We start from the raw sequence: 13,003 nt of genomic DNA, 5'->3' as shown, positions 1-13,003 counted from the left end.
CAATGTGGGTTTTTGGACTTCAAGAACCTAGTACTTTTCGATCTTTGCCTTTTTATGAAGCGACTTCTTGATTTTCTTTTGGGGGGCGATAACAGCAGTCTGCATTTTCAATGGGTAAGTCATTTTCTTGCTTTCCACCTATAATTGTTCCATCACTCTGCTTTGTTCAATGAGTTTTCTGGGATTTGAATAAGCATGAGACGGAACTTGAATTTGGACTTGTATGTGTGATGTCTACCTATGCCCATTTCTTGGTTCCTGCATGAGTATGCTTTGAATTATATATTTGCTTGAAAGAAAATTAAATAGAATTAGGTTTCATTCGAATTTTCAGCAGCACGTATTGATTGTTGAAAATACTTGTTCTACTTCTTTACATGATCAATCGCACTGGACTAATACGGGTTATTACACCCTGGAGAATGAAAACAAGCCTATTTTCTTGAAGAAACTTAGAAATTTATGGAATACATGTGAGCCTGGTCTCCCGTGGAGAGTCTAACGAATCAAATACGCTTTTATTAAATGATACTCCCTACAAGGCTTTAACAAACCCTGTAAGTTTATTTGTTTTCTCTCTATTTCCAGTAAAAAAAAAGTAAAACATTTGGTCCAATCTTTTACATGATGTGGTCCTACGAAAGTAACTATGCATATGTTTACAGCGATACAATGCAGTCTTGCCCTTCTCAAACCGGTGCAAAGATGAAGGAGGCAATTTATAAGGTGAGTTCTATAATCTATGCAACTCATTTTTACATGGAACTTTCTTCCTATGCTTTAGTTTCTTTTAGTCGTTATTCTTTTTGCACATAATGGGCATCAACTATCCGTAATAGACTATTAGTTGTGTCGTATTTCTAGTCATTTAGCTGCACTGCCCCATCCCGTTCCTTAAAATAAAAGGTAACAGGAATAAAGAAGAGATAAGGTGTTCTATTGGAAGATGCACATTAGTACATCTTTTCATTACAACTCCCCACTTGTTTCCCAAATGCGTATAGGGATTACGTGACAAGCAAATGTATTATTTCCCTTCGTAGGACCAGGAGGTGATTTCTGTGTTTACTTAGAGGGGTTGGCCGAAGCAGAAAATGTTCAAGAATACGTGAAGGCAAACCCATTCGGCCAGAGTCCCATAACGGAGAAAGATCAATACTGGAGCTTCTATAGCAAGATTATTACAGCGAACTCTACACTACCACGGGAAAAAGACACAGGCATAGGAGACGATATTCAACCTCATACTCGTGATCTCAATGATCTCGACTTGTCGACTCTCGTCCGCCGTTCAAACGATATAGGTATTGTCATTGAGGATACTCCAAATCCTGATGGGGTAAGTGTGCGAAGATTTTTTCATGGCATATACCACTTGGTATTACAATTGGTTATATAATTTGTTACAATGTTGCAATAGATACCAGATTCTGATGGTGAAAATGATGTTGGTAATGATGGGGTAAGTTTGATTAGATTTGTTCATCACAATAGCTACTTGGTATTAAAAATATAATGACTTGACACAATATGGTACAATATTACAGTGGATACCAGAAGCTGATGGAGAAAATTATGCCGGTATTGATGAGGTAAGTGTGATTAGATTTGTTCATGACATATAGTTTATGTGTGTTTGGTATATATATATATATATATATATATATAAAGTCACAGCCGATACCACATGATGATGACCATTCAGATGAGAGCAAGAAAGAGTCTATTGACCCAAAAACAAAACATTAAATAAGGAATGGTATGAGTGATAACACCATCATTCTGGGAAAAAGAATATCGCGACCCGCCAACAATTATACCTCACCGTAAGCTTATTACAAGTTCGTATTTTTTCAGTTTAACATACTTTGTTACTTAATGGGTTTTCGTGGCTAATGTAGGATCATGAAAAAGAAGCTTTCCAAGAGCAAGAGATAGGATATGAACAGTGTGTGCAGGTTAAGGTTGTACTCCATGAACAACTATAATTAATTTTCTATCAAATTCTTTTGGGGGGAACCATGAGGTTCGCCGGAAGGCTCATTTCGTAGAGCAAGTTGATCATCGACGGAGCAATGGCCGCACTGCGACCATCAGAGTAGTCCCGGTACTCTAGGAGCTCCCTAGCAATGTTCAGTATCTCAACATAAGAAGTAACTGATACGAGGGTACTCGTATCGGTTCCGGCAGCGCGAAGTCGCCAGAGAAGGGTTAGGTTCGTTCGCGGGATCCTCCCGTCGAGCAGTCTAGGGTTCTCGGTCAATTAGGGTTTAACGAGATGAACTTGCGAAAAATAAAGTACAATAAAAGATAAAGTAATGATAAAGGATAAACTGAATTGATATTTCTTGAATGATCCAAATGAATAACAATGTCTACTATTTATAATAGTGGATACCTTAACTTAAGGAACAAGAAAACAATCCTAATAAATATGAAAAGATATGGTAAATCAATAACTAACTAAATAATATAGATATGGGGATAATCCAAGGAATATACTCGTATCAACTCCCCCACGGTTAAAATTCACCTTGTCCTCAAGGTGGAAACCACGACAAAACGGAGAGTGTCGCGACCAGTAGCTTTGGCGAGGTATCCCCACCTGGATCAAATGTATACATACATCCACAACTCTCTTATTCCTCGGCACATCAAGCAAAGCATCAACAAAAAACTCCAAAAACTGATCAATATATCTAGTAACTCCCCTAACTCTCCCACTCATCCTAAGCTCGACAATTCCAGTCAGCTTTAGAGTGACTGATTTGGCAGCTAATTGCTTAGCCATTTCCTCTAGAATGCAAGATTTTGCATTGGCAGCACCTATGATGGTCACTCCAAAAAACTCCTTCCAGACCTTGAGCAAAGTAGCATTCTCCACTTCCTTCCCCTCACGAGAACATACTTCATAAATTCATTGGTGAGCAACATTTGTAAGAAGGGATACAAGTGCTCTTGCCATCTTCAACAGTATTCTCATGTTTCTTTTACCGCCGAGATATGAGAAGTCATCCATTAGCTGACTAGATTTATGCCTCGCCCGAAGATAGTGCGTGTTACTATTTACCGTTAACATAGGGAGCTTGTCAACGCATCCATGCATGCCCAAACATTGCACGGAGGAATCAACCGTGCATCAGCGTCGAGGAAAGTTGATCGATGATTAATACTTATAACATCGCCAACATGCCAAACCACATATACACAGGAAATTACCTTCTTCATATCCTCAATGGAACCATCTTCGTCCTCTTTCAACAAAAAAGAATCAATCTTGTTGCTCAACATTGTAATATCCAACCTGTTATGCCCCACCACATGTATAGGTTCTCGGCAAGTAAAAACAACATTACATGGATCATCTATGCCATCTTTACTACCATAAATTGGTCCACTAACATCAACACTAGAATGAATAACATCTTTTTCCTCTTCATCATTATCAACGACAATTAATTCCATCGAGTCATACCCGAAATTGGAGTCGCACGATAGAGATATTGTGGCTGGTGGAGGCGGGATAGCAACGACAACAGGCAGCGAGCTTCTAGATGGATCGTGATGGAGATCAGCTGGGGCGGCGGCGGTCATCTGTGGTAGGGGACACGATACCGGCTCCGTGTACATGACACTGGCTGTAGGGTCTGGTGGAGGTCGTGTCGCGGCGTGTGGATCGCCCAGGCAGCGTTTGTTTGCATCCATCAGAGACGTCAGTTGCTTGACAGTAGCAGTTAAACGCTCGAGCTGTGAAGCCAAGGCAGCCACCGTTAGGTTCGGTTCAGACTCCGGCGTCACTGGATCACGTGGCATGTTGAGAGGCTCCATATGGCCGACATCGTTGGTCGTTGGGAGACATTGCCAATCCGGTTGATCGGGAGGTTGCAGATATAACAACGGTGGCTGGTAGTAGTGGATTTGTTGTGGGAGGGTCTGGCATGGCGGCGACCACTGTACATGGTCGGGCGGCTGCCACTGTACATGGCGGTACAGATCCTGACCAGTGAACGTGGATCGCGGCAGTGCGGTGGTCTTCACTGTGTATGGTGGCTGCTCATCTCGAGAGCCAAACCATGGCAGCCCGTAGGATGGGTCTGGTCTGTCGGAGAAGGGCGGTGGTTCTGGCTGTCCATATTCAGTAGTTGGGGCGGCGTACAACGATGGCCACTGATATGGGTCTGTTTCGGGGCGCGTATGAGGTTGGCCGAATTGGTGATGGTGGTAGGCGGTGTAGGTGTATGACATGATGGCGGAAATACGGAGGATGAGATCACAATGAAAGCACCAGATGATACGAGGGTACTCGTATCAGTTCCGGCAGCGCGAAGTCGCCGGAGAAGGGTTAGGTTCTTTCGCGGGATCCTCCCGTCGAGCAGCCTAGGGTTCTCGGTCAATTAGGGTTTGACGAGATGAACTTGCGGAAAATAAAGTACAATAAAAGATAAAGTAATGATAAAGGATAAACTGAATTTATATTTCTTGAATGATCCAAATGAATAACAATGTCCACTATTTATAATAATAGTGGATACCCTAACTTAAGGAACAAGAAAATAATCCTAATAAATATGAAAAGATATGGTAAATCAATAACTAACTAAGTAATATAGGTATGGGGATAATCCAAGGAATATGCTCGTATCAGTAACCCTCTCCGGGAAGGTCTGGCCACAAATGCGGGCGGTGAAATCTTCGACACCAACGGTGCCGAACTTGATATACAACCTTAGCAGGTCTCCAAGGGAGAGGGTGCGATCTGCATCGAAAAAGATTCGATTCTTATGGTTGCTACATGTCTTTTCAGACATGTGTATATTTTGTACATTGCTACATGTCTGAAAAGATTCGATTCTTATGGTTAATTCTTTGTGGGACTTTCATTGCTTCATTCATTTGGACGTTTTGTAGTTGTGTATATAATTGTTATATAAATTGAATAGATTCTAACCATACAAATAAAAAGAGGGATATAATTTGTGACAACTCTATTGCGAAATTGGTCGTCGACGTTTCGGTAATAGTTAAGAAAGCTATCAATTATGTGATTCAAAATCAGTTAAATTAAAAGTGTTATTTTTCAGATTAAAAATCAGTTAAATTAAAAGTGTTATTTTTCAAATTAAGTTATATTTATCCTGGTTATGGCACCTCCTTTCAAAAAACTCTTCCTTCCCCTTTTCGGTTACATGAAACCATCTTAAGCATATCTTTTACTCCCTCCGTCTGCCATTAAATGTCTCATTTTTCCTATTTCGTCCGTCCGCCAATAAATGTCTCATTTCACTTTTACCATATTTGGTAAGTTACCATATACTCCACTAATTCATTCCACTCACATTTTATTATAAAACCAATATATAAAGTAGGTCCCACATTCTACCAACTTTTCTATCCACTTTACTTCATAAAGTCAAACAATTTCTTAAAACACGTGCCAGTCAAATATGAGACATTTAATGGCGGACGGGGGAAGTAATATTTATTCTTGCAGCATTGTTTATTGTTTGTATCATTAATGTCTAGAACGAAAAAGGACGGGCGATTGGGATCGATTTGGGGACGACGTATTCATGCGTGGCGTCGTGGAAGGATGACGACATTGAGATTATACCAAACGATCACGCAACCGCATCTTACGAAACATCAAAAAACAAGGAAAGGTATCAGTGATAAGACCGTCATATTCCGGGAAAAAGAATAGCGCGACCCCGCAACAATTATACCCGTAGCGTAAGCTTATTAATGGGCTTTCGTGGCTAATGTAGGAGCATGAAAATTAAAAATATGAAGAGTGTGTGCATGCATGCATGAACAAGTGTAATTGGCAATAGTGTTGTCATGTAGCAGATCTACAACATGGGAATTAAGTGTAAATGAAGGACGAGAGTGAGTGAATAACATAATATCATTGGATATCGCAAGGGATTATAATTTACTTGTGTTTTTCATATCCTAGAATCAGCAAATATCATACTCCCACTTTATTTGACGTGGGAAGAAGAGAATTGAAACATGGCCTCTGACCCCACAGAAATAAACCCAAAATTGAAGATTTACGCCTTGTTTTGCCTTAAAGATTATTTTCTCATTTATGACTTGGCGAAAAGCCCCCTAGCTGGGGAAGTGAAAATTATGAGGGTATTAAACCTAAACTTCCACTCATTTCTTCGTCCCAAAATCGAGGCAAGAAATGTAAATCTAACGATTACTATTAAAAAAATTTATGATTATTAAAATATGAAAGAAATAAAATGATGATAATATAGTAGTATATCTGATTTAAGTGATCCAAAAGGATGGTGATATATAAATAAATTAGTGAGGACTATAACATAAACAAAAATATAACTGGTCAATAATATATATAGTATCCTAAAGATAAATAATACACTCTCGTGAGGACTATAGCATAAACAAAAATATAACTGGCCAATAATATATATAGAGTATCCTAAAGATGAATAATACACTCTCTTACGGATGTATTCAGATTAATGTGTAAAAATCTGTTAAAAAGGAAAACTAATTTCTTCCATTGATTAGGTGTGATCTGATGGTTGATGTAAAAGCTACGTGGAATTTAAAAATTAATAAAATAATTGAAAAGGTAAAAATGGTAAAGCACAATTGTACATGATTTCGCTACATGATGTAGTTATATTTGTACATTACGTTCTATTAGTACATGATGTTAATGTATGAAAATTGTATTTTAATGTACAAGTTTCATGCATTAATGTACGATATACTCATGATAATGTACCAATGTATGAATTCGTGGATGAAAGCTATATTATATAGCATCCACAAATTCACAAATTCATACACCGACGGAAAGTGATGTACGATATGCCCGTGATAATGTACGATATACTCATGATAATGTAGCATTGTATTACCCATTTGGCCCAAAGTTAACATCATTCACCAAGGGTTTAGTAGTCCATGATGCTAGAGTGTAGTATCATCATATTAACATAACATTCACTAACCAGAGGAAGTTAGATCTAGTCCCCTAGGGTTAACTTATCCATAGGGCTAGGGTATAGTATCTACAAGATTACCCCTAGTGAACGTTGTGTTACTGAGTCGGTACTACACCCTAGCCTCATAGATTGCTAAACCATTTGAGAATGGATATAACTTTCGTCACTTAGTAAAAAAATTATAATCTACATTACGTAGAAGGGGCATATACATTAAAACACATTAATGTACATTATTAACACATTAATGTATACATTAAGTTAATGTACTAATCCATATAAATGATATAACAGTAATATACCCAAATTGTCCTTTAATGTACGAAAATGGTATAATAATGTACGGCGATGCTTTTAATCAAAGCCATTAGATTAATAGATTCGAGGGATTATATTAGTCCTATGTTTTATACTAAGGGGTTATAAGGAGGGTAATGCACCCCAATACTCTTATTTATAAATGTGATACTACCATTTATTTTATATTAAATCATAATGAATTTCTTTTAGCAACAGTTTTTTACCCTTTCAAATCACGTTCATATAACTGCAATATCTAAAAAATCTATTAATAATAATAATTTTAATCAATAAATAGTTTTTTAATTAAAATGACATTTCTGTAAATATCTCCAAAATTCACCATTTATATATTTATAGGTTATAGATATTTGGCTATTTTGAACATTTAATTGCAGTTTGCCATTAAATTTCATCTTGTTTTAGTGGTTAAATTGAGTGGATTTAACACTTCATTCTCAATTGGAAAATCATTAATACGTGACATTTAAAATAGAGATGGATTTTGGACACCGTCACGGCGGCGGAGTTGCCGGAAAATGGAAAAAGAGGCCCACAATTTTCACCAGTTACAGAGCACCGCTCCTCCTCTTCGCCTTCACAGTAATCGCTATCTTCATCTCCTCCAAAATTTTCATCTCTCCTTCTCTCCTTCCACTTTCCTCAGACTCACGCCCTCCCCAATGCACCCACACTCCGGGAGAGAAGTACCTCTGGTATGCGCCCCACAGCGGCTTCAGCAACCAGCTCTCCGAGTTCAGGAACGCTATTTTGATGGCCGCCATTCTCAATCGCACGCTGATTGTGCCTCCTGTACTCGATCACCACGCGGTCGCCCTCGGGAGTTGCCCCAAATTTAGGGTTTTGGATCCGAATGAATTGAGATTCAGAGTCTGGAACCACAGTATTCAGCTAATCCATGATCGCAGGCAAGTTCAGTTTTCTTAAATCATTGTTAATTCTCCACACTTCAAGTTTATATAATCTGACATCGTGATGACAATATGGATTATTGTGTTTGATGGATCCCCGGAGGCTCAATTTACGCTGATTTGCCATTTATATCTGTTTATTTGGTTTGATTCCTGATCTGTGACTTCTAACGTTGATGAATCAAGATATGGTCTTCAAATTTGGGGATCTCACAATTCAAAATATATTCATCTCCTTCCAACTCACGAGTCACTTGCATCTAAATGACATTATGCAAAATACACTTGCCTTGTATTGATAAAGTCATAGGCCGTTTCACTGTATGAACTAGAGGAACACATGAAGCAGACTGATAAAGCCTGGTAGGTAGAGAACACTGCTCCTCGAGCTGAAATTAGATATCAGTTTAGACATTCTTGCTTGTGGGTGCCTGTTGAGAGATCTCTATTAATGATCCGAGTTGTGTTTCTAATTTTGGCCTTGTGCTTGCAACAACATGTGTGTTGTTGCCATTTAGTATTCTTATTCTTCATAATCTACTATATACTACATGTATTTAGGATACGTGCTTCATGTGTAACCTTTGGTAATAAGTGTTCGGTGCTATATAAGATTATCCATCACAAGTTAGAGGTATCCCCGTCTTTATTGCAGTTTTATTGGATGAACCCTGGTTGTCATATTTCCCTTCACCTTAGGTTTATTTTTCTAAACCATTTGATATCGATTAGCTTATCCAACAGCTATTTTGGCTAACGAGAGCTTTGCCTGGAAACCGAGTTATTTGTTTCTACTACGTCTTCATATTTTTAAACTTATCTTGATCTGATATGTTGAGTATGTATACTCTCATAATTTCCAGTTTCCAAAAAGTAAATATGCCCACATATTACATGGCATTGAGCATTATCTTTCTCTATATGGATGCAGGTACGTATCCATGGCGGATATAGTTGATCTTTCATCTCTAGTGGCCACTTCAACTGTCAGATTTATGGATTTCAGGATTTTTGTGTCAAAGTGGTGTGAAGTGAATCTCAGTTTGGCTTGCACTGCTGACTCAAGTATGCATTCATCGATGCTTGAGAAACTAAGACAATGTGGATCTTTACTATCTGGATATGATGGTAATGTGGAAGCATGTTTATTTGCTTCCCAAGAAGATTGCAGAACAACAGTATGGACATACCAAACTGATGATGGGGTTTTGGATTCATTTCAAGCTGACGAAGAACTCAAGAAGAAAAGGAAATTTTCATTTTCGAGGACAAGGAAAGATGTTTCTAGGGCCCTTGGTCCTGGATCTACAGCTGGATCAGCCACTGTCCTGGCCTTTGGGAGCCTATTTACCGGACCATATAAGAGATCTGAATCGCATATTGACATCCATGAAGCTCCAAACGATCAAAGGGTACAGTTAGTAATTCAGAAGATTGAATTTCTACAATTTGTGCCTGAAATCTTGAATGCTGGGAAGAGTTTTGCACATGAGACGATTAGCGCTCCGTTTCTTTGTGCACAGCTTAGGTTATTGGATGGTCAGTTTAAGAACCACTGGGACGGTACTTTCCAAGTATTGAAGCAAAACCTAGACTCATTGAAACAGAAGGGTACTCTCCCAATTCATGTATTCATAATGACAGATCTTCCCCGGTTTAATTGGACTGGAAGTTATCTGGGGGATCTCGAAAAAGACTCTGATGCTTTTAAGCTGTTTGCTCTGAGAGATGACGACAAATTAGTAGCTAAAACTGCTAAGAAACTCGTAAATGCAGCATATGGATTGAAGCTTCAATATGTTTCAAGCAGTTTTGATGGAAGAGAGCAACATTGCAGTCCTCTATCATTACCTGATATACTACTATATGTCGAAGAAACTATCTGCGGTTGTGCTTCTCTAGGTTTCGTTGGGACTGCTGGTTCAACCATTGCCAATAGCATAGAATTGATGAGAAAAAATCATGCATGTTCATGATGAAGATAGAAGAATGTGAGACAGTATTAACTGTTGATAAAACCTCAATGATGGAATCAGAGATAGAAGCAAGACTCCACAAAGTAAATGGATCCTATAAGTCTCCATTCGAGACACTAGAAATATGAGATCACCCCATCATCTAAAGGCATGATGCAGTTATTTACTTCACAATTCTTTGCTCAAGTGTTGGTCATTATTCTTTTCCATCCAACCAGACTGTGTGAGCAGGCAGCGAATGAGTCGCGGAATTGAAGAAGAACCAAAGTGATACCACATGAATTTCCAGTTCTCAACATAATGGCATGCATCCCTTTTGTAGTCACTCAAATACCCTCCCGTGACCTCCTCCACAAAACTTAGATGATGGAAGTGGAAGCTCCTTACTGAGGTTCATCCTTACTATCTCAAGAGATTTCCAATAGTTTGGAGTCAAATGAGAAGGTAATACATCTTTGTGTGCTTGTAAAGTTATAATTCTCCTATTAACATGCATGATACATAGGTCTCAACAAGTTGAAAAACATTCTTAATTGTATCCATGTGTTTCTTCCTTCAAATTTTATGAAAAATGATTCATTCTTACGTCATATGTCTTTCGTCTCTTGGCCATGACAGTGGAATGTGATGTTCAGTAGGTAAAAAGGTAGAACTCTAATTGATCCTTTATTTTCCTTTAGAGCGATTCTTTTTTTTTTGTGTATGCATAAATAATGTTTCATCTCATACTTTATTGATGTGCAAGGCACACTAAACTGCTACTTTTTTATTCTCTGGACCACACATGCTATAAAATTCAAAAACTCTTAGTATTACTTAGGTAGCAGATCTTGAAAGGTAAACTATCAACACTGAATAAACATATTAACAGAGATATTTTAGCATAGGACATAGATATGTAGTGGTTTCCATGTCAAAGTATTGAACTGTAAATATCAACTTAATCAAATCTGCTTTCTACAAAGGAACAGAGCCTAAAATATCTTGCCTAATCTTACTTTTTTCCTGGGGACGCATATGTATGTGTAGTGGATCCAAAGTTAAATAAGGGGGCAATTGTTTATTGCATTTCTACAACATGTTTATTCTTTGAAATATTATACTCCTACTATATATTTTGTCGCATAAGTATTACTACTAAATTGCTCATTACCTCCCCAATGGTCCCTTAATGAGCAAATGTATATATTAAACTTTCTATTACTACTAAACTTTTAACTTTCTAAACAAATTTTTAGAAAGTTAGGTGATAGTTGTCAAAATCTCATGCATAAATTAAAACAAACCTATAATTGTGGTCTGTGGAATTGCATGTTCAGCAGTTAGAAAAGTCCCATGTTTCTGGACTTTTTTTTCTGTGGCAACAACATTATTCTTCATTTCTACTCAATCCTTATGAAAAAGGAAAACAAAATAAAACCTTTCTCTTCAAAATTCAAATACAATCTCCAATTAACTGACACCTTCAAGAAAAAATGTATCCCCCCAAAAAATCAAATACAATCAATCCAACTAACTGATGTAATTACACCTTCAAGAACAAATGTATCCCCCAAAAAACCACAAAAACAATCACACTCTGTCATGAAAATCCCTAGAGTGTGCATCTAAAAACAGGATAAATACAAAAAAAAAACAGAACATTCAACTGATAAACCTCAATTTATTGTCATTGTCTCCATTTAGATGATCATCATCAGAAGCAGCAGCAGGAACCCACCAAACCCTCAAGCTCTTATCAAGACTCCCACTATACAACATGAACCCTCCCCCACCGCCAGCCCTTAGCGGCGACGCCTGCAAACACTTCACCGGCCCTTGGTACCCCCTGATCACCATATGCCTACACACCCCACCACCCACCTCCCTCCTCCACACACACACACACACTCTTATCCGCCGAGCCACTGCACATCATTCTCTCCCCCATCAAGCACACACACAGCACCGCCGTCTCATGCGCCCTCATGTCACAAACCCCCCTCCACCCCTCGCAACTGCTCCACCCCATCAAACTCCCGTCCGAGCCACCACCGTAGACAAAACCCCCATCACCCTCAGTGACCACCACAGCATTGAAGGAAACATCCTTCTGCCCCTCCAACACCTTTTTGCACGAATGCCGCCCCTTTCCCCGGGCCCCTTGCCCACGCCTTGATCCTCCCGTCGGCCGAGGCAGAGTACACCGTGCCTCCCTCGCCCCTCGGCAGTGCTGTTGATGGCGTCGTCGTGCACCTTGATGGATTCGAGGCACTTGAAGTCCACACCTTGATGGTCTTGTCCCAGGAGCCGGAGTAGATGAGGCCGGCCGAGACGGCGAGGCAGGAGATGGTGTCGGCGTGCTCGATCCAGAGGACCTTGTGGTGGCGCCGCGTCTGCACGTAGTTGCACTTTAAATGAAATACATTGCATTTTTATCACATAAAATTATTATGTGTATGTTGCCACTCTGCATTTTTGGTCTTGTAAACCTTTGTTAAGTGTCGCATTTTAAGCATGTCACGGGAATAAAATGTGTGATTCAGATTTGAATTTATACTAGTACTATCTAAAGAATAGTGAGGTGTGTACATGGTTCCACTAGTGTACAATACATATCATTTTATGCATAATCATATCATAAAATATGGAGTATTATACATTTTTAATATAATTAGTTATATTTTTGTGGATTGACCTTTGGTTTGACTTTAAAATATAAGAAAATTCAAAATAAAAGGAAGATCTTCATCTTTCAATGAATTTCATAAATTAATCTTGAGCGATTTTGTTAGTCCATTAAAATGTTGTCTTGTCGTGCCGAGACCGT

General features: G+C 38.7%; 1 protein-coding gene, 1 long non-coding RNA gene and 1 pseudogene across 2 annotated transcripts; 2 read left to right on the top strand and 1 right to left on the bottom strand.

The window, feature by feature from the left end:
• The first annotated feature begins 426 nt into the window (after positions 1-426).
• LOC121758549 lies at positions 427-1,704 on the top strand. Its single transcript, XR_006041505.1, has 5 exons — positions 427-557; positions 666-726; positions 1,044-1,339; positions 1,421-1,462; positions 1,548-1,704. It is a non-coding gene; the product is annotated as an uncharacterized LOC121758549 (long non-coding RNA).
• A 6,018-nt stretch (positions 1,705-7,722) lies between these two features.
• Positions 7,723-10,784, top strand: LOC121757192 (O-fucosyltransferase 30-like). Its single transcript, XM_042152707.1, has 2 exons — positions 7,723-8,215; positions 9,150-10,784. The coding sequence occupies exons 1-2, from the start codon at positions 7,785-7,787 to the stop codon at positions 10,192-10,194; spliced, it is 1,476 nt and encodes a 491-aa protein (XP_042008641.1). The 5' UTR covers positions 7,723-7,784; the 3' UTR covers positions 10,195-10,784.
• Positions 10,785-11,601: 817 nt separating this feature from the next.
• On the bottom strand, positions 11,602-12,599 carry LOC121757785 (annotated as a pseudogene).
• Between the last annotated feature and the right edge of the window lie 404 nt (positions 12,600-13,003).

Source organism: Salvia splendens, chromosome 12 (genome assembly GCF_004379255.2).
Source record: "Salvia splendens isolate huo1 chromosome 12, SspV2, whole genome shotgun sequence".
In the NCBI taxonomy this organism is placed as follows: Eukaryota; Viridiplantae; Streptophyta; class Magnoliopsida; order Lamiales; family Lamiaceae; genus Salvia; species Salvia splendens.
The sequence above is the reverse complement of the archived record's forward strand: the minus strand, read 5'-3'. Positions and strand labels throughout refer to the sequence as shown.